Source organism: Podarcis muralis, chromosome 13 (genome assembly GCF_964188315.1).
Source record: "Podarcis muralis chromosome 13, rPodMur119.hap1.1, whole genome shotgun sequence".
Lineage (NCBI taxonomy): Eukaryota > Metazoa > Chordata > Lepidosauria > Squamata > Lacertidae > Podarcis > Podarcis muralis.
In genome coordinates this window covers 19,640,736-19,667,608 of record NC_135667.1, presented here as the reverse complement: position 1 = coordinate 19,667,608, position 26,873 = coordinate 19,640,736, and the positions used below count along the sequence as shown (strand labels likewise).

The 26,873-nt window shown below is 48.2% G+C and overlaps 1 protein-coding gene across 1 annotated transcript in view; it reads right to left on the bottom strand.

Annotated features, from left to right (window-relative positions):
* The window catches only part of SYT5 (synaptotagmin 5), a 32,676-nt gene extending 7,182 nt beyond the window's left edge, over window positions 1-25,494 (bottom strand). Inside the window, exons 1-7 of the mRNA XM_028702586.2 lie at window positions 25,180-25,494; window positions 5,810-5,968; window positions 4,505-4,686; window positions 3,536-3,655; window positions 3,272-3,439; window positions 2,065-2,232; window positions 1,052-1,169 (exon numbers count right to left, since the gene is read on the bottom strand). Coding sequence (XP_028558419.1) covers window positions 1,052-1,169; window positions 2,065-2,232; window positions 3,272-3,439; window positions 3,536-3,655; window positions 4,505-4,686; window positions 5,810-5,960 — 907 coding nt within the window. The 5' untranslated portion in view covers window positions 5,961-5,968; window positions 25,180-25,494. The remainder of the gene's footprint in view (window positions 1-1,051; window positions 1,170-2,064; window positions 2,233-3,271; window positions 3,440-3,535; window positions 3,656-4,504; window positions 4,687-5,809; window positions 5,969-25,179) is intronic.
* Between the last annotated feature and the right edge of the window lie 1,379 nt (window positions 25,495-26,873).

Genomic DNA, 26,873 nt, shown 5'->3' with positions numbered 1-26,873 from the left:
CCATCTGACTGGGTTGCCCCAGCCACTCTGGGTGGTTCCCAACAAAATATTAAAAACACAATAAAACATCCAACATTAAAAACTTCCCTATGCAGGGCTGCTTTTAGATGTCTTTTAAAAGTCATTTGGTCATATAGTTGTTTATCTCCTTGACATCTGACGGGAGGGCGTTCACGCCACAGCAGACAGTAAGACATACTGAGAAGGCCTAGTTTCCTGTAACTTCAATTCTCGCAATGAGGGAACCGCCAGAAGGCCCTCTGAGCTGAACCTCAGTGTCCGGGCTGAACGACGCTCCTTCAGGTATACTGGGCAGAGGTCATTTAGGCCTTTAAAGGTCAGCACCGACACTGAATCGTGCTTGGAAATGAACTGGGAGCCAATGCAGATTCTTCAGGACCAGTGCTATATGGTCTTGGCGGCCACTCCCAGTCACCAGTCAAGCTGCCGCATTTGGGATTAGTTGTAGTTTCCGAATCACCTTCAAAGATAACCCCACATAGAGTGCATTATAGTAGTCAAAGTGGGAGATAATCAGAGCATATACCACTCTGGCAAGACAATGCTCAGGCAGGCAGGGTCTCAGCTGTCGCACCATGTGGAGCTGGTAGACAGCCTCCCTGGACACAGAATTAACCTGCGTTTCCATGGACAGCTGTGAGTCCATAGCAACAACACTCTCCTCACCTGTGCCTTCCCAGCAACAGTGGAAGTTAAATATTGTCTGTCGAGGATAAGGTTATACTGAGCTGGGAGGGCCAATGCTCTAATTCGGTATACAACAACCACAACCACCAATTAGACCCACAAATATGAAAATATACTTGTAATGCACTACAAAGAAAAAACACATATTTAAAAAAGAGTAGCAAACCATAATACCACAGCACAACCGGTTATAGATCTGCTTCAGCCATTAAGTCTCTTCCACAAATGCCCCCATTAGTCATAGAAACATAGAATCATAGAGCTAAGTCTTTAGGAAAGGTTTTCAACTAAAAGAAACCCAGGCTATGTCCTGATTCAGCTTACCACAATGGCGAGTTCTTACCTGAAAGACCCCCCACGTCCATTTTTTTCAGGTTTTTCGCTTCTAGCACAATAACTGTCAGCTTCCCAGCCGTAGGGACATACCGGAGAGAAAAGCAGATGTCTCCCAGCTTCTCGTGCTACAGAGAGGAAAATAGGGCTAGTTTAGAGCGAGGATGGAAGCATCAAGAGCCAATCTCCATATTCAAGGGGTGGGTGGGTGATTAGTTGGCAACCTCCTCCCTGCCATCCACAGGATGCCAATTCTGTGGTCAGAACTCATGTGAGTCTCCTCCTCACAGCCCCAGATGTTGAATCATACAAACTCCACATGCCAGCGAGGTGTAGCGGTTGGAGCGTGGATAAATGAGAGCACAAACTCCACCACTGGCCTAAATTACCTCACAGGTTTGTTGCAAGCAAAAAAAAACCCGGAGAGTGCAGGAGAGCCATATGTGCTGCCTTGAACTCCTTGGTGGGATATTAATGTTGAATAAATTGGATATAAATGTAAATAAATACACAAGTAAAATCATCCCAGCTATCTGATGTCAGCTGTTTATGGAAAAGAAGAAGAAAAAGAAGAGTTTGGATTTGATATTCCGCTTTATCACTACCCTAAGGAGTATCAAAGTGGCTAACATTCTCCTTTCCCTTCCTTCCCCACAACAAACACTCTGTGAGGTGAATGGGGCTGGGAGACTTCAGAGAAGTGTGACTAGCCCAAGGTCACCCAGCAGCTGCATGTGGAGGAGCAGAGACGCGAACCCGGTTCACCAGATTACGAGTCTTACTCGCCCTTCACCCTAAGATCCCAGGGTGAATTGCAACAATTAAAACACAATGTTAAAAGCTGATTTAAAAAACTCACAATCACAGAAACGAGGTGGGTCCTACAAGTATCAAAAGCTGGGGTAATAAGCTGTGAGTTCAGAATTCACCGGAATAATATGTAAAGGGCCCCAACTGTGATGTTCAAACCCGCTTTCAGACTCAGGCACTTCTGAAAGAGGGTCTACCCTGATGGACCCCTACCTCTTCTTTCTCCGCTGACTGCAGGTCCCGCCACTCTTCAATGACATGGGCCAGATCCACCGTGTTCATGGGGATGCGTATCTCACCAATGGCATCGTGCTTGGAGAAGCGGTCAAAGTCATAGACGGCCATGACGAGGGTCTTGCCGCCCAGTTCCGAGTAGGGGACCTAAGGACCAAACACACAACGGGTTGATTAAATGGCAGACGTCATCGCAAGGGTGCAGAACCTCCCACCTGAGGGTCAAATGTAACTCTCTGGACCTATCAGGTTCTCAGAACTCACAGCAGGCCCTACCCCCTCTGCTCAGGCCACACCCCCTCACAGGTTCTGCTTTTTGAGTGTTTTGGCCTGGCTGGAAGGTGTCCTTCAACTGTGGTGATGCTTCTTCCTTCCCTGGACGGAGGATTCGAAGGGAGTTATTAATAATAATAATAATTTTTTTTATTTATACCCCGCCCTCCCCAGCCAAGGCCGGGCTCAGAGCGGCTAACAAGCAATAATAAAACAAGTTGAATGATTACAACTTAAAAACAAAATTAAAATACAACATTAAAATATTGAAACATTAAAATATTAAAATGTAGCCTCATCACAGGAGGAGAAAGGAAAAAAGAGAGGGGTGGGAATCAAATTGGTTCCAAGCCAAAGGCCAGGCGGAGCAACTCTGTCTTACAGGCCCTGCGGAAAGAAATCAGATCCTGCAGGGCCCTGGTCTCATGAGGCAGAGCGTTCCACCAGGCTGGAGCCAGAGTTGAAAAGGCCCTGGCTCTGTTTGAAGCCAATCTAACTTCCTTAGGGCCCAGGACCACTAGGGTGTTGCTATTTATGGACCTTGAGGCTCTCCGTGGGGCATACCGGCAGAGGCGGTCCTGTATTAGTGTCTGGGTAGGCATTGGCTACTGTCCTAAGAAAAAAACTGCATTTTGCCCTGCCCACTTTTGCTTCTGGTCCCGCCCACCACTGATATATGGCCCATGGTAGTTTGCCCTGAGGGGAATGTTGCGTCCCCCTGCCTCTGTGCTATTGGTCGATTCAGTGGTAAAACTGTGTGCGATAGGGTGGGGAGGGAGAAGAGGATCCGCAAAGTATGGGGAGAAGCCACTGGTAAAAAGGGAAGGCGATGGAGTAGATGGGGAAGAAATGCTCAGCCAAGCTCAGGAACTTTGGGCAAGATGGAAGAGGGAACATGCAGAGGACAACTTGCCTTAAACGTGAAGGACTCGTTGAATGTGGGGTTGAGGGTTTTGCGGTGCACTTTGGTCTCGTATTTCTTCTTCTTCTCTGGGAGCAGGAAGACTTTGACGTAAGGGTCCGAGGTGCCCCCGATGTCCAAGGCTGGCAGGTCAGCAGCTTGCAGAATGCCCACCACCAGCTAGGGAAAGGTTTAAGAGGAACAGAGGTAAGCTACCTTGCCTTGGATCAGACCACTGGCCTGTCCAACCCAGCTGGCAGCATTGACCACCCCTACCTGGGTGCTTTGGAAGTCATAATCAAGCGAGTACTGGAGTTTCCCCAGCTTCTCCTGGGGCTTTTCTTCCTTGGGCTCCTGCAGCAGAGATGGATCCAAATCTTCTATCTCAGGCTGGACCTGGGAGGGAGAGAGGGAAGGGTCAGAGCAGCCAACAGGGAAGTATTAGCATCAAAGACAGAGAGCAAGCCGCACCATATATCTAAAGTACTCCACGCTCTTTCCCACCCCACAAAAGAACCCTGGGAACTGTAGTTCCCCCTCACGCTGCTAATATTCTCACTGCCCTTAAGAAACTGCATGTGTATGGTGTGGATCTGCCCAGAAATGTTGATGTATGTAACACAGCACAATCTACAATTCTTAAAACGCGCATATTGATCAGGTATATAAAATGTATTTTGCAGGCACAGAAGCAAGTGCCTAATAAGGTAAAGGTAAAGGGACCCCTGACCATTAGGTCCAGTTCTGGCCGACTCTGGGGTTGCAGCGCTCATCTCTCTTTATTGGCTGAGGGAGCCAGCGTACAGCTTCCGAGTCATGTGGCCAGCATGACTAAGCTGCTTCTGGCGAACCAGAGCAGCGCACAGAAACGCCGTTTACCTTTCTGCCAGAGCGGTACCTATTTATCTACTTGCACTTTGACGTGCTTTCGAACTGCTAGGTTGGCAGGAGCAGGGACCGAGCAACGGGAGCTCACCCCATCACGGGGATTCGAACCGCCGACCTTCTGATTGGCAAGTCCTAGGCTCTGTGGTTTAACCCACAGCACCACCCGTGTCCTTCTATCAAGTGCCTAATAGGCAGTGCTAAATTGATAGCAGCTTTTGTGTAGTTCCCTAGTTAACAGTCAGTTTATGTATGGATTATGGATGCATGCATGCAAGTGTGCAAGTTCAGAAATATCTTAGGAAAGCGATGACTTCCCCTGGTGCCAAGAGAGGGAAGCAGCCGCCAGCCTTGACTCACCTTGTCGATGTAGCTCTTGCCCAGTTCCTTCACCTCCTTCATGTTGATCTGGGCCTTCACTTTATCTTTGCCTTTCTTGCCTTTCTTCCTCTTGCCACAGCATTTCTTACAGGCGCAGAAGCAGCAGCAGAGAAGCAGGAGGCCGGCCACTATGAGGATGGTGGCCAAAGCCCAGGGCGGGACTGCAGAGGGGCAGAGAAGGCGGGTGAGGTTCAACAGCCTTTCTCTCTTTTTGGATGTAATATATATACAGTGCATCTTCTAAGTTCTGAAAGCATGTGAGTTAATGCAAGAATCTTGACGACAGCCCACTAAATTATCATTCCCCACCCCCATGGCAGAAGGGGAAATAGTGGTTTGCCTTAATTACTGGAGGAGTTGAGATTTAATTGTGAAATCCTTTACTTCAGGGGTGGGGGAACTTTTTCAGCCTTCCCTTCTTGAGCAACTTCTGTAAGATATTCCACTATAGTTGCTTTTGGTCCTTGAATAAAAGAATCCTAATGTTCCCTGAGCTGAAATGGAACTTACTCCCTAATAAGCATGCTTAGGATATAAGCCCAAGCTTAGTAGTGAGGCCATTTCCCTAAATCCATCCATGAGCCTTCCAAGCTCTTCCTCCACATGACAGTATCCTCGCAGGCCCTTGCAAGCCTTCCTGCTTTTGTGTCACTGTCACGTTTGGGGGGACACCTCCCATTTCCCCCTTCAGGCCTAAGCTCTGGCTTCTTTCTCCAGAGTTACCTAATTCCACGGAGCTCTGCCTGAAGAAAAATCTCTTTGTCGATTACACATCTCAAAAGGTTCCGCTGATTAGGTTAGCGAAGAATAATACAGGCACCTGGACTGTTATAATGTTATAGCCACACGTGGAACAGATATAAAGTATAAAGCATCCATCTCTAGGCCATGGGGCGCTAATCAGGGCTATGTATACTTTGCATTAAAACTGTTAGCTAATATAACATCCACGCCACACCCTTTAGCTTCAGAGATTTGACCAATCCAAGCCCATATACTTTCAAGCAGAGCTTCACGAAGGGGTTAAACAAACTGGTATTTCAGTAGTACATTCTGCAAGCTTGCATTGCTCCACTTGTGTGGAATTAGAGGACACACAAAGTCTTTGCGCGTTCTCTGTGTGAAAATTAAAACCAAACCCTCATTTTAGGGCCAAGAAACGCCAGTGACTCAAATAGATTAGGCATTGTTTGTGTAATATCTCGATGCCCTTTCAAGCCCGTTTCGTCAGACCCATCCTCTGAGCCGAAATGTAAGCTCAGAAGGTGCTCAAGCTCCACCTACTTGGCAGGTCGCTCAGCTTGTTCATGAACTTGTCTTTCAAGTCAGAAAAAACGTTCTCTTTGGTGGGCATTTCGGTGGCATTGAGGGACGGCTCCATCTGGGACTCTGTCACCTCCGAGTCCACTTTGGCTGACCTCCGGGCTGCATTCATTGTGGAACCTGGAAGACGAGAGAGAGGGAGAAAAAGCTAATTTGTTAACTACTGACGATTGCTGCAAGTGTAATCAGTTAAAAACAACAACAACAACAAAAAAACCACCCTGTACAGTTTAACACCATTGACCCCATTCCCTAAGGTAGCGTTCCTTCCTCCCTTCTCAGATCCTTTATTTGTTTTCCCATCAAACCTTTGACTTGTCCCTTTATACCTTATACCTAGCTGTAAACAGGTCCAAGTTCTGGAGCTCTGCAATGCATCTGCAAGTCACAAAGTGGTTAGCTTGGTCTCAACTAGGGCCAGGGCCTTTTCAGTACTGGCCCCGACTTGGTGGAAAGCTCTGTCACAAGAGACTAGGGCCCTGTGGGACTTGACATCTTTCCGCAGGGCCTGCAAGACAGAGTTGTTCCGCCTGGCCTTTGGTTTGGACTCAGTCGGACTCTTAGGTTTCCCTCCCCTTATGGTTTTAATCTACGGGCTACTTTTAAAATGAGACTGCATTTTAAATTGCATTTTAACCTGTATTTTAAATTGTTTTTTGTCTTTCCCCCCATTATGTTTTTACTGTACAGTGGTACCTCGGGTTACATATGCTTCAGGTTACAGACGCTTCAGGTTACAGACTCTGCTAACCCAGAAATAGTACCTCGGGTTAAGAACTTTGCTTCAGGATGAGAATGGAAATCGTGCTCCAGCGGCAGCAGGAGGCCCCATTAGCTAAAGTGGTGCTTCAGGTTAAGAACAGTTTCAGGTTAAGAACAGACCTCTGGAACGAATTAAGTACTTAACCCGAGGTACCACTGTAATTTTACTGGTGTTAGCTGTCCTGAGCATGGCTCTGGCCGGAGTGGGTGGGGTATAAATAATAATAATAATAACTATTATTATTATTATTATTATTATTATTATTATTATTATTATTATTATTATTATTATCTCTTAATAGGCCGCACTACCATCACCTAAGATTGGGGTGGATGACCTTTTTCAGCCTGAGGTCCAGGTTCTCTTCTGGGCAACCTCCCAAGGCCCAGTGATGGGCACAGCCAGAGGCAAAAGCAGGAAGTGCAAGAAACATCACCTTTGTACTACTCATACATATACATTCACCCCTCCTTGCCCTCCACGTAGTCAAGCAAGAAGCATTATCTGAGAAGGACAAAGTAATAATCAAGCCTCAGGCTTAAAAAGGTACCACACCCCTGGGGTACAGAAATCCACATGTTCTGGAACCCCAGGGTTTCCCAGGATTTATCACAGAATCCTGCACACACAAAGGCTCCCCATATTGCTCCAGGCATTTGCACTGTATGGATAGACAGACGGATGCAAGCTGAAGTGGGGGAATCACTCGGCACAGTCCTGTTTTTGCTGCTCATGCGTTCTCCATAACTGTGAGAAGAACATCCAAAAAACATCCATGCAAAAACTTGCCTGTTTTATCCAGGCTTTTGGCCCTTAATTTGAAAGCTTTTCAAGTATTTGTGGCCTCTTTTAGTTGCGCAGGATCTGCAAGACCTATGCTTAATTTTTTTTAAAAAAGTTTGTATTGATTGTGTTTATTGTAATTGGCTTCAGTATTTCTTTTGCATCCTGGAAAGAAACTGGGAGCCAGCGCAGATCTTTAAGCTCTGGCAAGATGTGGTTGGCTCTACAAGTCTCTGTTAATAAGCTGGCTGCTGTATTCTGAGCTAGCTAGAGCTTCCAAATGATCTTTCAAGGCAGCCATCCAAGGCATTTGTCTTCTCTCTTGAATAAGCTTAGAAGTGTACAAGGTTATAATAATCCATTATTCATTTTTATTGTTTATTTTTCATTCATTTCCGTTTCCATCCATTCATAATTAGTTCATTCATTTGTTGCTTTTCCCAGTGATTTTGAAAGTAGATTCAGTCAGTCTCCTGCTGCCTATAACTTTAGTAACGGTGTCCAGGGGAGCAGTTGCATTCATCTGTTGCAGCAAAGAGTCTTGTTGCATCTGGAAGACGGACCCATTTATTCAAGTAGAAGCTTTTATGAACGAGAGTTGTGTCTGATGAAGTAGGCTGTCACTGTGAATGAAAGCTTAAAGGTAAAGGTACCCCTGCCCGTACGGGCCAGTCTTGACAGACTCTAGGGTTGTGCGCTCATCTCACTCTAGAGGCCGGGAGCCAGCGCTGTCCGCAGACACTTCTGGGTCATGTGGCCAGCATGACGAAGCCGCTTCTGGCGAGCCAGAGCAGCACACGGAAACACCGTTTACCTTCCTGCTAGTAAGCGGTCCCTATTTATCTACTTGCACTTTGACATGCTTTCGAACTGCTAGGTTGGCAGGCGCTGGGACCGAGCAACGGGAGCACACCCCGCCGCGGGGATTCGAACCGCCAACCATGCGATCGGCAAGCCCTAGGCGCTGAGGTTTTACCCACAGCGCCACCCGCGTCCCGAATGAAAGCTTACATCCTAATAAATATGTTCATCTTTAAGGCATCACAAGACTGTGCTGATTTGCTCCAGAAGAACTAAAATTACCACCCCTGTGTTACCAAACTCTTTGTTGTTTTATAACTTTGCCAAAACACAAAGGAAAACCCCCAGCTTTCCTGTGAGATAAACTGAAAAGGACTGCTTTGCTCCCTTTAGCAGAGCAAAGAGAAGGGCGAGAGGAGATGTAATGAGGATGATTTACAAATACATCAGGGGGATTAATACAGTGTTGAGATGGGGGGAACTAGGTAAAATGAGCACATGGATAAAACTATAAACGGTTTCACTCACTGGCTCTCTGGTTTTGTGGATCAGTTGCCCCAGGTTTGCCTATGCAGAATTGTGTTTTGATGTGAGATATTTGGGCAGGGGTGGGCGGGTGTGGAATGCATTAGGTCATTCTGAGCTAAAGTTTCTCAGAATGCGCTTTTTGGGGGTATAATCTCTGACACACCCCTCTCTTCTTTCTCACAGCCTTAGAAAAAGAAAGCCAAAGTACTGCAGAATTTTCTCTGAATATTCTCCATGATTTATTTTGTTATATTAATGTTTTTTGGTGAGTGGGTAGGTGGCTACCACTCCCAAGTGCACAATGCCCTGAGCTTTGCTAGTGCACTGTGGAGGGTGGAAAATGGTGGCTACATGGTTAGCACTTGCAATAGCAGCAAAAAGAAGAAGAAGAAGAAGAAGACTCTTGGCATGGAGTGGCGGGGAGGAGAAAAGCTGTGATATTGCCATGGCTAATTGTGAGCACCCATCTCTTCCTTCAATTTGAGAGGCCATCTGTGGCCAGCACTATGTGCAGCAGATTGTGGAAATTGACGTTATTGGTTTGTTTTTGTTCTTGATTTCATTATATGTTTTGTGTTTTTTATATTGCAATTTTTATGTTGTGAACCACCCTGAGATCTATGGATATAGGGGTGGTATACAAATCTTGATAATAACCATAATAATACTTTGTTTGAAAGCAGGAGCCTGGATCCTTGGGCTCTCATCCAACAGAACGGCAGTGTTGGGAAACCTTAGCCTGAGGGCTGCATTCTGGGAGGCAAAATGAAATATATATATTTGTACAGTTGGCTAGCTTCTGCACACACACCCCTTCCCACATCTCTACTCTCCAGCCAGGCAAGCATGAATCCTTATCCTATCAAGACACATCCCAGCCAGGCAAGCGGACTCGCGAGGAGAGTGCAAGCGAGGGCTGCTAAGGAGTGTGGCTTCAGAGTCCCGAGGGCCACACTGGAAGGTGTGGAGGGCCAGATCTGGCTTCCCCCTCCTTGCAAAAGGCTGTAGTGTATCTACATTGCAGAATGGGGGCGTGTTGCTTCTCCTTCACAGTCTTCTTTCTCTCAGCTTCTCTGTCACACACACACGCCCCTCACTCAAAAACAAAGATGTTCCCTTTGCTGAGAGCCATCTTGCCTCAATGAGGGTTTGGCGAGGGGAAGGAAGACGCAGCTGCCGGGGCGCACGGACTCCCGGGACAGGGAAGCCGCTGATTGGACGGGGGCATCTCCCCTGACGCTTGATGGACAGAAAGGCAACAGCTTGGCGAGGCGGGAGGGAGGGAGGGAGAGAGAGGGGGGCGGCAGCCCCTCGGGGACTTTCCTCGTAATCAGGCAGGCAAGCAGGCACGTAACGCAGGGACGCAGCGCTGGATTTCAGGACCTTGGATAGCAGCAGCGCCCCGCGGGCCTGGACAAGTGCGCTATTGATCGCCTTAGCAGAGAGCTGCCCCTCCTCCTCTTTTAAGACACTCCATGTAGAGAACCCAGGCGTCCTGAGTGCAGCCCTCCCTCCCTCCCACCCACCCCCACCCCAATCCCTGCTTTTACTACCTAGCCTTTCCAGGGGAGATCGGAGTCTGGCTCCCAGCCACTCTCCTCCCTTTTAACTCACTAGCCCTCCCGCCCCGCCTCCACCGTGCAAACCACTCAAAATGGCCTTCTCCCTAGATCCCTTTAGAGTGGTAATGATTTCCACTCTAAATAATTAAGGAGGACCGAAAAGAGCTGGGTGCGGAGGACGAGAGGGAGCCCGAGGGAGCGCCCGCCTCGGATTATCATCCCCAGCGCTTGGCCACCGTCTCTCCGCACATCAGACTGACAGGCCGTTTCTCTTGGTTGGACACTCCCGTTTATCTCCTGACAAATAGGCCGGAACGGCCTCGGGATTCGAAAGCAGCAGCCGCCACCCGAATAAATGAATAAAAGAGCACGGTTCAAGCCCAACTTGCTCCTGGAGGCAGCATTTGAACTCAAGACTCGCGGTCTGCTTTAAAAACAACATCATCAACTTCCCTCCCCCATTCTGCATGTGCCTGAAAGGAAAACATGAAAGAGGCACGGAGAGAGCTGTGATTTGACTCTTCGATTGGGGGTTTTAAGGGCGCTGTTCTGATAGCCATTCACGGGGAAATTTACTGGCCTGGTTATTATGCAGAAGCTATATGTGCTTATAGTGGTTATGAGAAAGAGCTGTGAACAAGAAAGCCTGCATTTCAGACTCCAGCTCAGCCACATAAATGGTGATCTGCTGTTAGTATTGATTGCGGATGCTGCTTCCCACCATTTTAATAATAATAATAATAATAATAATAATAATAATAATAATAATAAATACATCAAATGCTAGTCCTACTCAGAGTAGACCCCTTGAAGTTAATGACCTTGATTAACTTAGGAGTCTACTTTGAGTAGAACTGAATACAACCCATGCTGTACAAATCCTGGCTTATAGGCAGGGCTTAAAGCAGCTCCTGTTTCAGATATAATGTGTATCTGGCTTAGCAAACCTCAGGCGTGTTGCATAAAAATGTGGTGGAAAGAGCAGGGAAGGGGACCATGCAAACACAATGGTTATTCGTGGTCCAATAAACCATGGTTTATTTTACTCACTGAGATCCTTCCATCTGAACTGGGCTACTGTGTGCAGGAAGAGTTAATTACAGTTCAATGCACATGAAAGGATGGATGTTTGATAGAGAGGGGTGGATATTAGGGGGTTTTTTAAGGAAAAGAAAATGGGAGCTGCATTTAACTCTCCATAGATTCAAAAAGAAGAAGGGTTTTTAAATGTTATTACATAAATGACACTATTTATTTTTATAAGTGAAAGGGATCCAGTTATTTAAATACGCTGTGTGGGCTTGTTCTGACTGCCATGAGCAGTGATGTTCACAGTCTATCAGGCACAATTTTACTTTTAAATACTGTTTCGGTTTTGATGGAGAAACTGAACGGAAGGGAAACGGCGTCTGTGGAGCCAGGAAGACACAAAGAAATCGATGGACTGACAGATGTTCTATTTATTATTAGTAGAGAGCTCTGCGCTCTCTGCTCCTGCCCTTCCCATCTCCACCTCCTGTGTCCGCCTCGCATGACAGGCCCTGAAGTCTGTCACCCACCTGCCACACTCATTCTGCCTCCCCGCCTCTGATAGCTCACAGATGGGCTTGGCACGGCTTAGGCACTTCTCCACAGCCCAAATCCTCCAGACATTGTTTCAGAAGCAAGGATTTAACACCTTGCAGCTGCTGTGCGGAGAAAGGGATGCTTGAGTGCTGGAGATTATTCATGTCTTTACCAGGGGATGGTCTGGAGGCAAGCGATGCAGCTGCCTTGCTGTAGCTAAGCAGGTCTGGGCCTCACCTTTCCTCCATGGCAACACGGAAGCAAAGGGAGCATCGTAGTTCTTCCAGGGAATCTCTCATCCAGGCGCTGAACCGACCCAGACCTGCTAAGAAACTGCATCCTGCGTCTTCTGTGCTCCCAAACTAACACCCTCCAAGCATCCTGCCATTGCAGCTACACAGGAAGGTGTCTTCTACAGAGTCAGACTATTGATCTACCTGGCTCAGTACTGTCAACTCTGACTGGCAGCAGCTATCCAGGATTTCAGGGAGGGAGCCTCTCCCAGCCAGTGTGGTGTAGTGGTTAAGAGCAGTGGACTCATAATCTGGTGAACCAGGTTCGCTTCTCCGCTCCTCCACCTGCAGCTGCTGGGTGACCTTGGGCCAGTCACACTTCTTTGAAGTCTCTCAGCTTCACTCACCTCCCAGAGTGTTTGTTGTGGGGGAGGAAGGGAAAGGAGAATGTTAACCACTTTGAGACTCCTTCGGGTAGTGATAAAGCAGGATGTCAAATCCAATCTCCTCCTCCTATGTGGAGATGCAGGGGGCTGAACCTGAGACCTTCTGCATGCCAGGCAGATGCTCTACCACTGAGGCAGGGCTCTGCCTCCAAAGGATCACAATACCTACTGTAAATGGGTCTTGGGTAGGGCTGGGTGATATCTGGTTTTCAACTTCTTGATGCACCACCAGCTAAACATCACAATATACTGATATATCACAGTGTCTGAACTAAGGCTGGAGCTGGGTAGAGGCATTGGCTGGCTTCACATTTTCCCCACATTGTGATTTCTGCATAGCGCGCGCACACACACACCATGATTTGCAATATATTGCCAGCTCAAAATTACAGTATGACACTGATATCACAATATGGATTTCAAACCGGTTTGGGACGATATATCAATATATCACCCAGCTCTAGTCCTAGGTTAGAAACTCTGTTAATGTGATGTGTTACAAACAGTGCTCTAAGCAGAAACAAACATCTCTTGTGGGTCCTGTTGATCTTGGTTCCACAACACCATCTTTTCCCCATATGCATACTCATTTAGCACCAACCTTTCCTATCTGTGGCCAGGCCACTGCCTCTGCCTCTTCTTTTTAAGAGAAACATATGAAATACAGTGGTACCTCAGGTTGTTCTGGAGGTCCGTTCTTAACCTGAGGTACCACTTTAGCTAATGGGGCCTCCTGCTCCCGCTGCACTACTGGAGCACGATTTCTGTTCTCATCCTGAAGCAAAGTTCTTAACCCAAGGTAATATTTCTGGGTTAGTGGAGTCTGTAACCTGAAGCGTCTATAACCTGAGGTACCACTGTAATATGATATGAGAAATGAATGTACCTCTGAGCATGTACAGAGTGGTTTCCTTCCGCCACTGCATCCTGTCCCCACAAACAACAGGAACTTCCTTCCCAAGCAGATGTCAGGACTCCAAATACCGGTAAATGTCTCAAGTCCATGTTAACACAAGAAGAGATCTGCTGGATCAGGCCAGAGACCACCCAGATGCCTATGAGAAGCCTGAAAGCCGACCCTGGGTGCAACAGAGCCTTCTCCCCACTTGTGATTCCTAGCAACTGATATTCGGAGAAAAACTGCCCCCCATACTGTAAGTTATTTGGTCAACACCTGTAACTCGCTTCCACTCCCTCAGCCCCACTGCTCTCCCCACACCCATCTTGCTTTTCACGTGGCGGCGGCAGGGAGAGGATATAAAATGAGGCACGTTAAAGAAAATGAATCTAATTTGCTTAATTTATTTATTAAGCTGACTAATTGCGGAATCTCGGTCTGTATGTGTGTGTTTTAAATACAGATTTCCAGAACTCCTGTTTATGCAACAGTGTGTCCTGAGATCAACCCTCTTTTTCTCCCTCCCTCCCCCCCCCCATTTCCTGGACGAATGCGCAGTGACACCCCTCTCCCCCAAGCTCCAGCGACGCCTTCCCAACCCGGGGGCCTGTTTCCAACTTGTCCCCAGATTTCCTGTCAGCTTCAGCTTCCCTCCCCGTCCTCCAGTTTGCTCATCCATACTTCACAAGGCTGTCAGAAAGGAAGAGCCTTGCTGGGAGGGAGGGACTGGAGGTGGGGGTGGGGAAAAACTGGCCATTCCCCCCCCCCCTTCCTTCTAGGAAGAAGTCGCTTCCTCTCTTGAGCTGATTGACTTGGGTGTGCAGGGGAGGGAATCAGATTCACAAACTAAATTCTCCCCCCTCTCAAAAGCACCTTCTCTTATTTCACGCCTGGTTTAAGTGCTGGAGTTAGTATTGTTTTTAAGGCAGGCATAACAATAAAACTCTGAGTGGGTTGGGGAAAGGATGCAATTCGCGTAGCTATGGAGGGAACTCCTTTTTCTGTGGGGGTGCAGGGCTCAGCGTCTACAGCAGCGATGAATAACCTTGCTTTTTCCTGTTGAGAGCCATATTCCCTCGGGGGAGAGGGCAATGGTCAGGGAGGGGCTACATGCCTGCATTGAGAGCTTGGCAGGACCAGAAGGAAGAGTGGGCGAGGCTCCTCCTCCTTCCTCTCTCTCTCTGCCACCGCTTTTCTCTCTCTTCCTCATGCCTTCTTGGTTTCTCTGTGTGCCACTCCTTTCTCTCCCTCTGACACCTTCTCTCTGTGTCAACCCTTCTCTCTCTATCACTTTTTTCCACCACCCCTTTCTCTCACACCCTTCCTTCTCCCTGCCCAGTGGGCTGACAGATGAGAGAGTTCACTCTTGCCAGTCCTTCTTCCACCATCCCCTCCTCCTTCTCTATTTCTCTCCTTCTGGGCTCCCCTTCGCACACAAAATGAGGCTGAAGGTTTTTCCTGCAGTTAGGCTGAGGGTTTCTTGGAAGAAAAGCAATGACAAACCTAGACAGCATCTTAAAAAGCAGAGACATCACCTTGCCAACAAAGGTCCATATAGTTAAAGCTATGGTTTTCCCAGTAGTGATGTATGAAAATGAGAGCTGGACCATAAAGAAGGCTGATCGCCAAAGAATTGATGCTTTTGAATTATGGTGCTGGAGGAGACTCTTGAGAGTCCCATGGACTGCAAGAAGAACAAACCTCTCCATTCTGAAGGAAATCAGCCCTGAGTGCTCACTGGAAGGACAGATCCTGAAGCTGAGGCTCCAATACTTTGGCCACCTCATGAGAAGAGAAGACTCCCTGGAAAAGACCCTGATGTTGGGAAAGATGGAGGGCACAAGGAGAAGGGGACGACAGAGGACGAGATGGTTGGACAGTGTTCTTGAAGCTACCAACATGAGTTTGACCAAACTGCAGGAGGCAGTGGAAGACAGGAGTGCCTGGCATGCTCTGGTCTAGGGGGTCATGAAGAGTCGGACACGACTAAACAACTAAACAACAACAACAACAAGGCTGAGGGTTACATGCAGTCCTTGACCCGCAGGGTCCTTGCTTTCAATCCATAGCCTGCTCCAGTACAAACACTTTAGCTATCCCTATTTACAAGGGACAGTTCCCATTTCCTAATCACAACCCCTATTGAAATACTGTTTCTGTAATCCCCCCCCCCTTTTGGGGTAAGGACTTTTACCATTTGTTGCCAGGGCTAGTCGCAAGAGCAGTCATGCTTTGAGATTCAGCCACCTCCTTCCCAATTAACACTGAGCAAGTCAGTGAGTGTTTCTCATCTCCAGAGAACATGCATGTAAATTCCTGCGCATTAGCATTAAGGCTCCGAGCACTGATCAGCTTGCCATCTCACCCACTGCAGCTTCACGCATTGTGTGTGAAGGTAGCAGCAGCAGCACATTACTTGGGTATCTTCAGCAGGGGTGCAGAAGAACCTGCGGTCATCTGGATGTTGTTGGCCTGTCTGTTGGCCATGATGAGTAGGGCTGATGGGAGCCTGAGTCAAACAACCTCTGGAGGATCATTAGGCCCCACCCTCAATTATCAACATTGCCTGTGCTTGTTTTGTGACTCCTTGGTTTGTGAAGCCTGCCTCCTGACTCTTGTCTCAACAGCACTACTTTGAACATCTCATCCACTGAGAGGAGGAGGAAGTCGGGAACACTGTCTTCGAACAGAGGAACAAAGCATTAAGACCTTGCTCTTAATGTTGTAAACAGCGAGGAACGTAATAGCCAGAGTGGATGGCAAAGGCCCAGACTCATTTTTCCCTCTCTGCCTCTTCCCCCTCCAAGAGCAGATGTCTTACCAGATTAGCAGTTTCAGTCTCTTGCCTTGTGGGTGGCTCACACTCACTTGCATTACACGTTGTGAAGTGTCAAGGAATAGATTGGGGGGGGGTAAGACAGAGAAGAGCATTTCCTTGCTGAGCTGGTGGTTGTTCCAGCAAAGGTTCACCTTCTTTACCCCACAGATCTTTGGACTCAGTCAGTCTCGCATGGCCGGCCCTACTGAGAGACAGGGTGCACCAGCCTGTTCCTGGAGGCAGATTGTAGGGTGCCACTGAAGAAGAACAATTTATCAATTGCCTAGTAGTTCATTAGATGATCTTTTCCTCACACTAAAAAGGTAAAGGGACCCCTGACCATTAGGTCCAGTCGTGGCCGACTCTGGGGTTGCAACGCTCATCTCGCTTTATTGGCCTAGGGAGCCGGCGTACAGCTTCCGGGTCATGTGGCCAGCATGACTAAGCCACTTCTGGCGAACCAGAGCAGCACACATACTACATTTGTAATGTTTGTAGGGTCAACCCAGTCAAATGGGCAGGGTACAAATAATAAAATTATTGTTGTTGATGGTGATTAGATCAATCAGTTCAAACTACCCTGTTTCGAATAAAAATGCAACTGCATTAATTATATATATAAAAAAATAATGCACAAACTTGAAAAAAAAGCCAGCCTCTCCATTGAAGGGGATTCGTGCTCTAAGATGGCAATGGCTGTGCAACATGAGTCATGATGTCTGGGTACTACGTCCAGCACTGGAAATGGTATGACTCTAAATGCCACTTGCTCAGAATCACAGGTAGGGAGAATTGCTCAGGTCCTGCCAAAGGCCTCTGGTTGGCCACTGTGAGAACAGGATTTTGGACGTGATGGGCATATGAAGTGGGCCTTCTTATGACCTTATGAGCACAGCCAGTGAAGTATGTATCTTTCTCCCTTCAGCAATATTATTTATTCACAGGTGCATTTATACAGATGTAATAAATTGCAGTTGTCTTCAGTTCATCAGCTAGAACTCAAACAACACATCCAACATCCTGTTTTTCCGCAGTGGCTAAGCAGATGCCGCCAGGAAGCCAACAAGCAGAACCCAAAGGCAACAACCTGCCCTAGCTGCTTGTCTAATCCTCAGAGGTTATATTATCTTTGAATATGGAAGCCTACTGAGCTTTGGTGGACAAACAGGGCTTTGAAGCCACCTAAACCAGGAATCACCACCACCACATGGCAATGAATTCTGTAAGTTGATTTTTCAAAATAGGATAAAGGTAAGTGAACCACGCTTGTTTTTACTAGGGTTGTTTATATGCTGCTCTTAATTTAGACCAGGGGGTCACCAACAGTTTTTAGGGCCATTTTTTTTTTTAAGTACCATGAGCACAACCCATTCTGGTCACTTCTTGCTTGCCATTCTTCCACCCAAAGAGACAGAAAATACACATGTGTATACTCAGAAACACACTTCACTTTCCCAAGGGATCTGTGTAAAAGTTGGATCTGGCAGAATTCAACTGAGCCACCATGAAAAGCACATAGAGCTGAAACAGGAAGTGGGAAAGAGCACCACTCTTTCCACTTCCTCCTTCATCTCTGTGTGTTTTTCAAGGGAGAAAAAGGTATCCATCCTTGCGGGAGCCAAGCGAAGACCTCAAGGGTGCCATGCCACTAACAGGTACCACATTGGCAACTCCTTATTTAGGAAATCCCTGAGCAGGTTCACAAATCAGGATGTTCAGTCTACATCACAAAATCAGCCTGTTAGTTTGTCGAACTCGTGGACAGGCTGCTTTGAAGGCTTATTTTGGCGACATTTTCCCTCTGGGGGCAGCAAGTAGGGCAGACTCAGACAAGGTCTCAGCATCCCAACAAAGACTGTGCCATAACTTTACAAGTAAGGCAATATTGTGTGGCGTCAGCACAGAGCTCATCCAAGCGGAGACAGCAGAGAGAGTGCCATAATTGCATCACAATGGCCGTGCCAGCCATTCTATTCAAAGAAATTAACACAGAGACAAACATTTCAGGCTGCCAAATAAACCCCCCAAACAACTGGTAGCCAGTTGAGTAATGAGTTAGAACATTGCTGAGGCCTTTCTGCTGAGCCCTGGCCTACAGATGTGAGATGGGAAAGGAAAATAAGTGGCGGGAATACTCAAGATCCGTATTATAAAACAAATCAGTAATTAGACCTTCTGCCTGTATGCAACAGATCAGAAAGATGGCATCCAAATGGCTGCAAATAAGCTAACGGTTCAAAATGTTCCAGGAAAGCTCTTGGAATTCAAGAACAATTTATGCAGTGTTCTATGGTGGGATCCATCCTTGGAAATTTTATTTTGTGAGCAGAGCCAAAGCTAATGACATTGCTGGGTTCAGTGCAGGACTGGCTTCCCAAACCACACGGCACAGCAAGGATCTTATACAGGTCTACAAAGAAGTCATTCCTCCTGGATGGAATGGAGCTTACTTTGCAGTCTTTCTGCAGGAGGCACAGAATCCAGAGGCAGATTTAGCGCAGTGCAAGCTGTTCCATCGCACCGGGCGCTGAGCCTAGGGGACAGCGCAGGGCATCACAACTATGGCGGAGTGATTTGAGCAGCACAGAAGGTGAGAGGTGGGAGGGCACCAAATTGTGGCTCTCACACAGGACATCACTGAAATTTGAAAGACCAGAGTCTGCCCCTGCTGAATCCCACCCCTGCCTGAAATCTGCACCCCAGGCTTGGTCAGCAGGCATCTTGCTGAAGCTAAGGAGGTCTGGATCTTGTAAGTGCCTGCTTGGGCAATTATCCAGGCAAAGACATCCATGCTGTTTTCAGTTTCATCATGAAAGAGAGATGGAATATAGATGGGATGGAATGGAAACATATCCCGGAAAATGCAGAAGGTTCCAATGCACAGTCATGATTTTTGAGGGACGGATTCAGGAACATAACAAAACTTTGCGTTTGCATTCAAAGTGGATTAAAGCACCCAGTTGTTGTCCCAGTGAGACAGATCCAATTATAAGTCAACAACGGACCTTTTGCAATTTGGAAAGCGATGGGGAAATGCATTGAAATGTGTGGGGTGGGTGAATCACCAATGAGAAACATGTGTAAAATCAGGAGGAATGCAGGATGGAGGTTCACAGTTGCATCATGACAGCCCTGTAAACAGATCTGAACAAATGCTCCACAAAGACTGGATGTAGCCACAGCCTAAGCTTTGTGCAAGCAAATCAGAATGAGTGCTCAATAATAAATAGGTCACCTGAAGAAGCCCAGAGTTCCTGTCAACTGAATTGAGCCTGCAGGAACATTCTGGAGCTCCAGCTACGAAGGGATAGGTAGGCTGACTTCAAACTATTCTCTTGTGATATTAAAACCAGTGTTTTGAACTCCCTGGCTCATAACTCTACGTCTCACAGGGCAATCCTCTTTTTGTCTGCTCAGAAGGAAGTCCTATTGACTTTAATGCAGGCATGCCAACTCTAGGGGGTGTTAGCCCCCCAGTATTATTTAGCAGGCAGCTCAGGACACACACACCCAATATTGAGGGGGTGGAGAAGGCCAAAATGCCCAGCTGAATGTGGTGTAGCATCAAAGGCAGGTTCCTCCTAAGAACATGAGAGGAGGTGCCGCCACTATTGAAGCCGCGTGGCACTGGGCAAGGCCTACTCCCAACGGCACACACACATACAGTGGCTCTGCTCCAACGGGCTCTAGTCACAAATAAGTGTTCATAAGGTTGCTCTGTGAGTCACTGAGCTGCTTTAGGAGTTTGTAACAACTTCCCAAGGGGTAGCAGCCTTCTTGCAGCAAAAAACAGGAGAACAAGGTGAGCTTATGCCACAATAATGTGTCCCATCTCGGCTATACAGTGTGGTGTAGTGGTTAAGAGTAGTAGTCTCATAATCTGGGGAACCGGGTTCGCGTCTCCGCTCCTCCACCTGCACCTGCTGGGTGACCTTGGGCCAGTCACACTTCTCTGAAGCCTCTCAGCCCCACTCACCTCACAGAGTGTTTGTTGTGGGGGAGGAAGGGAAAGGAGAATGTTAGCTGCTTTGAGACTCCTTTGGGTAGTGATAAAGCGGGATATCAAATCCAAACTCTTCTCCTCTTCTTCTATACATTCAAAGCAGTATCGTATCACTTAAAATGGTCATATGGCTTCCCCCAAAGAATCCTGGGAACTGTAGTTTGTTAAGGGTTGCTGAGAGTTCTTAGGATACTCCTATTCTCCTCACAGAGCTACCGTTCACAAAGCGATCTAATTGTCAATTCTTCTCGGCACCCTTAACAAACTGCAGTTCCCAGGGTTCAATTTCTTGAGGGAAGGGGAGCCACTGAGGTTTAAAGAGGAATCACGGTGCTTCAAATGTATCATGCCAGAGAGGCCTAAGTTTGCCAGTCTCTAAGAAGAAGAAGAAGAGTTTGGATTTGATATCCCGCCTTTCACTCCCCTTCAGGAGTCTCAAAGCGGCTAACATTCTCCTTTCCCTTCCTCCCCCACAACAAACACTCTGTGAGGTGAGTGGGGCTGAGAGACTTCAAAGAAGTGTGACTGGCCCAAGGTCACCCAGCAGCTGCATGTGGAGGAGCGGAGACGCGAACCCGGTTCCCCAGATTACGAGACTACCGCTCTTAACCACTACACCACACTGGCTCTAAGGCAGGGAGAACCTTCTGGATGTTGTTGGACTACAACTTCCATCAGTCATGACCACTGACCATGCTGCCTGGGACTGATGGGAGCTGGAGTCTAGTAACATTTGGGGAGAACAGGTTTTCCCATTCCTGCTTTAAGGCACCACATGCCTCTGATGATTTTAAGTGTTTGTGTTCAAAGTGTGTGTGTGTGTGTGTGTGTGTGTGTGTGTCAGAGAGAGAGAGGGAGAGAGAGACTATACCACTATACATAATACATATGATTAGGTTTGGAACATGATTAAATATGTAATCCCAAAAGATGTCCAGCTTGAGAATAACAGCGTTGTTGGTCGCTAAGCTCTTTCCAGTTAACCCTCAGCCCATCTCCCCCCCCCACTCCCTGCATCACAAAATGACACTGGAGGTGTGTTCGACCTTAACTCTCTTTCCAGCTCTAACTTGCTCCCTCACCTCTCAGAAGACTCAAGAGACCTGGCTTCCTCCCAAACCTCTCACCCACTGGATTTATTTATGTATTTTAAATCAAAGGACGATGGGACATCACCAGAGGCCTTCCTTTGAATCACAGGCGCAATGTATCTGGCTGTTCGTTTACTGGCAAGACACTGAGGGGGGAGCACTCTGCACATGGCTCGGAATGCTCTTTCTCGCCACTCCAACCTTGCTAGGCACGGAAAGCGAGTTCTGGCCAGGTGTCCACTACAAAGCCCAGATCAATTGCCTCAGGAGATACTGGACTGGTGGCATGAGCTTAAAGTCCTAAAAGCTGGCTCAAATTAAGCCCAATAAAACCAACTGGATCCTTCCAGTCTTCCAGAGGAATCAGGACAGTGGTGGACACTGCCCTTTGGGAGTGGCAGGGTAGAAGGCAGGAGGTCCAAACAGTAGGTGGAGCTAGAGAGCCAATGAGAGGAAGGACCAATAAAGTTTAGCTTTGTGTCCCCCTCTCCCCTGCTGACTTCTCTTCCTAAGGAAGTGGTGGAAGCTGACAGCCAGCTCCTGCCTCCCCACCTTTAAGTAAGAAGGCAGGCAGGTGGAGACAGACTGAGGGCAAACTGAGATTGGTGGGCAATGCCCCATTTGTCCTAATAGAGCAGCCTCCACTGAATTAGGAAGCTGAGTGCCCCTCTTCACCTCACCTGCTCTAATTCACTCCTGTTGAAGCTAGTTTCAGGGGCTCACTCCTCAGATTTTACTGCAAGCTCTGAGCTCAAAGAAAACCATTGCACAGTGGAGACCTGCTGAGAGTGAGTCGCCAAAGGAGCAGAGATGCAGTTTCATTCATGCACACACACAATGTACCGTATTTTCTGTGTATAAGACACCCCCATGTATAAGACTCCAAATTAAGAAAACACCCCTCAGCACTAACCATGTATAAGACGAGCCCCAATTTTAAACCTAATTTTTGGGTTAAAAATAATAATCTTATACACGGAAAAATATGGTAAATGCCTGGCAGAGGACTGGGGTGGCTGGCTTGGTGATATGGGAGCATTCACAGCAACTCTCTCCATCTTCTTAGGAAAACTATGGCAACCAAATGCAAGCCTCCTCTTGGAGCCATCTGCAGGGACACACACGCACACCAAGCGCAAGGTCTGCATCCCTCCCTTCCACCTGCTTCCAAGAGTAGAGCATGCACAGAGTGCTTAAGAGTGAAAAGAAAGAGGTGTGGTGGGGGCATCTCCCATCCTTTCAGAAGCCGCATGTCACAAATCTAGGAGCCCTTGGCTCACAGCCCTACGGGAATAGAAGCATGCTGAAATGTTATCCATGTTAATGGGTCAGACAGTTAATAATTTTTGAAGCACTGTGTGGCCTTAAAGCTTAGCTGTGCCATGGCAGAATGTTCCCATTTTACAGATGAGGGACTAAGTGACTTGTCCAAAGACTCAATAGCTGGTTCCCCGCCTCCCTATTTTCTACCCATTGTGTCACTCCAGTTTTTACACCCAAAAATGAAGTCCTGACTGCAATTGCTGTCCTCAAAAGCCAACTCACCTCCTAATAAGTGGGAGGGACGATAGCCCATCCCTTGGTTAAAAGGCTCTCCAGATCTTTCTCTGCCTGAGAGGCTTTATCTCAATGCCTGGAAGAGCTCTGTCTGCTTAATTTCTGCATATCATGCTATCAAAGAACCAAGCCAGTTGTTTTGCTTGTTTCAAAGCAGCAATCCTAACGGGCGTGAGGTTTGTTGTATTGTGTTGCCTTCTTTTTGATGGCTGGATTGCTGTGCTTCTAACAGTTGAACCACAGACACAAAGTTAATGCGTGGCCCCACACCCAGCTAACATAAGGATGCAATGAGGAGAAAGCTTCACCTGTTGAATTCCTTGCCTGTCAAAGAGGGGTTAAACAGCCCTGCCATGAACAAAGGTGAGAAGCCAAAGCAGACGTTGAAATTTAGCACTCTTCGAAGAATTTATTTCCCTTGCTAATTACAGGTTGGGCGGGGGAGCGGGGGGGGGGTTGATTGGTACTCAACAGCTACTCTGGCAACATGTTTCCAATTAATCCTGGTGAGCCCAAATCGAAATTAATCCCTTTTAATCACTGTCACTGAGCTGAGCTAACAGCAGTCGGTAGAACATGATACTCTTAATCTCTGGGTCGTGGGTTCGAGCCCCACGTTGGGCAAAAGATTCCTGCATTGCAGGGGGTTGGACTAGATGACCCTCGGGGTCCCTTCCAACTCTACCATTCTATGATACAGTGTGATATTGACCTTCCCCGTACAGTGCATGCATGTGTATGGGTAGGAGAGGGAGAAGATGGCAAAGCAGGAGATTTAGTGTTTCTTAACAGGGGCCGATCCTGCCTGGACACCCTGAAACGCCCTCTCCACCCTCAGCCAGTCTAGCATAGTGGTTAGGGTGCCAGAGTGCCTTGGGGATGCCTGGGTTTAAATCTCTGCGTTTGGCCATGGATTTAGCTGGGTGGCTTTTACGCTCCATCCTAAACCTACCTGACGAGGTAGCTCCCAGCATAAATTAAGAAGGAAGCCACAATGGACAACGCTTCGAGATCTTTAGGGAAAGAATGGAAGACTAATGCACGCCTGCCCCCACTTGCCTCAATTCACTCAGAGATGAGATGCTCTCTTAACGTGCTCAGAAGCACTCTTAGCATTACTTCCTATGCTACAAAGCCAAGGCCTATTACTGAGAGGAGGGCTTAGCCTGCCCTGACGCGTGTCGAGCTGGACGACGCCTCCGTTCACCTCCGCGAGCTGTGTTAAAGTTCCGCCCCGCCCTGGAGACAACAGAGCGCAGCTTGCCTCGCCGTGAATTGTGGATGGTACTATAGCAACTCCCATCGGCTCAGACGCCAGACTGAGGACGTTATTGCCAAATGAGCCTCTTTCGCCTCCTGCCTTCCCGGAGGATAGCCGAGCCACCGGGGATCCCAAATCCTGCCCCCTACCCAGGCTCCCTGTCGAAGTCTATCTCCCCAAGGAGAGGGCAGTTGGATGAGTCCCGCTTTCCCCCAAGCAGTGGCTGTTTCCTTTAAACGCCCCCTCCCTCTCTCCAGCCAAGCCATCCACACACCTCCCTTCCATCTCCTGTACGGTTGGGGGTCGGGAGACCCACATCTTCCCCTCGACACGCACCCTCCCTCTCCCATCCCCGTCAGGGGTTGCTGGCTCCCTGTGCGCTCAAGCCTTATAGATGGAGTTCACTTATTTAGATGGGTTTAAAAGGGGTGGGGTGTCATATTTGCAGCCACGCGAGTGTGTGTGTTGGTGGGGGTCAACTGGCCATGCCCCATTGAGCTGCCGTGGGAAGGTGGCGGAGGATGCCATGATTCTTTTAAGTTCGTACTCAGCACTCAGTTCTTCAAAATCACGATTGCGCTTTCTGTTGACCATGTCTCCACCCGCTCACCCTTTTCGATGCCAAGCGGGTCTTGCCTGGGCACTAACGCCCCCCTGGGCCTCAGTCTCCACCTGGCATCGCTTGGGTAGGAAAAACAAGCGAGCGTCCTCCTCTGCTTCCACCTCCCACCTGGTTCCATCCCTGTGCAAAGCTCACCGGTCACGTCTCCCTGGTCGCCCTGGACACAGGTAAGCCACCTGCCTTTGTTCCCCAGGCTCTGGGGGAAGGGGTTCCTCCCCCTCTGTTCTCAAGAGCCCACCCTGCCCACCCTTGATGGCTTGAGAGAGAAAGATATATCCTCTCAGGCAAAGGGAAGAAAGAGAAATTCAGCACAACTCATAATCTCTTGGGTGCGGAGCCTCCCTCTCTCGCACAGCACTTCTGGCTAGAAAACCGAAGTCCCAAAGGGGCGCATCTTACCCTTTTCTCTTCCCGCTTTCTCGGCAGAAGAAGTGAGGTTTGCTGGGCAGATCAAAGGCAAAGATCGGACGGAGGCAAATCAAAACAGTTCTCTTTTGAAAAGGAGCAGCGCGAGAGAGGAAGAGCGCAGGCTGGTAGCGTTTTGTGCTTGTGTGTTTGGGGAGAGCGAGAGCGCAAAGGAGCTGCCCGCTTTCCGTGGTGCTGAAACGTTGCTGGCTGCGGGGTGGGGCCGGGAAGGAAGAGGTGGGGTTAACTAGAAAAGTGAAGAAAGGAGGGGTCGAGGGGTGTGTGTGTGTGTGTGTGTGTGTGTGTGTGTGTGTGTGTGTGTGTGGCGGGGGGCGGGGCGGAGAAGAGATCTTCGAAATGGCGAATTGAAAACAAAGCCAGATCAGTTCTTAGAAGCGTTCAGGTGTTTGTGGGTCTAACGCCGGGGGGAATCTTTTGAAAGTGATGATAGGAAGATGGCGGGGGCGGGGGCGGAACTAGCATTAGCAGGTGGAGACCCACCCCACTGTTTAGGTCTTTGTGAGAAAAGGACCGAGCCGGAGTGAGCTGTCAGTCTGCCATGGGGGGAAAGCAAACCCAGAGATTTATAGATATAGCCATATTATACCCGCAAACTTCAACCAGTTTCAAACAAGAGAAAATATGGCTTCCTCCTTCCACTTTGCGCCGCCCTTCAACAAATGCAACAGGGATCTGCTTAAAAATCCACTGGATACTCTCCTAAACACACAGATAAAGGGGATCTTTGCGAGGAACATGCAAGCGATTTAAGTTGCAGGAGGTGCAGATACGGCCACTATACGGTCCGTATGCGAGAGGTGTGTTTGTGTGCATCTCGGCATGTGGGGAGGGCCCTAGTTCGATGCGAGAGCATCTGCCTTGCATGCAGAAGGTCTTGGGTTCAAGGTAGGGATGGGGAAAACTCCCTGCCTGAAACCCGGCAGAGCCGCTGCAAGTCACTGTGACGGATACTCGCGCTGGATGAACCAGTGGATCTCAGTATAAGGCAGTTTTCCTATGTGTGCATGAGACAGAGAGCTATAAGATCGCCTATAAGCCACCCTTTACCCACCATGCCATAGCAACCACCAGGTAGGTTAAAAAGACAGGCTAGTTGTGGAAGGGGGTCGGTCTATGCCCACCCCCTTCACCAAATGGTGGAGATTTTGAGCTGCTAAGCACTGCACGGCGAAAGTCACCTAATCGGGGAAGATTCAGCAACACCCAGAGGGTGATTGCCTCCGGAAATTGTTTATATTGTAGGCTGGAATCTAATCTGTGGAGCCAGGGGAAGGTTAGGATTCTGTTTGGGACGCATCAGATACACAGGTGAATTAATGTCCGGTGAAATAATGTCCGGAGAATTGTGAATTAATGTCAGTTAACGAGGATGTGTATGTGTGTGTAGAAAGAGAAATATTGAGGTGCGTGTGTGTTGTAGAATGATGGGCTTATGGTGGGGGTCAGTGTTGCGGGTGCGCGGAGCTCTCGGCAAAGTGAAGAGGTTTGTCATTCACATCTGCGAGGGAGAAAGGAGCATATTTCTTAATGTGACTATAGCACAGGGTATACAGAAAAGCACCTTACGAGACCTGGTTGGGAAAGGCAGGAGGAGACGGAGAGGAAGGACGGCGTTGCTCTTGGCGACAGAAGGAGGGGCGCGCCGCTTGTATGAAGGAGAGGAAGAT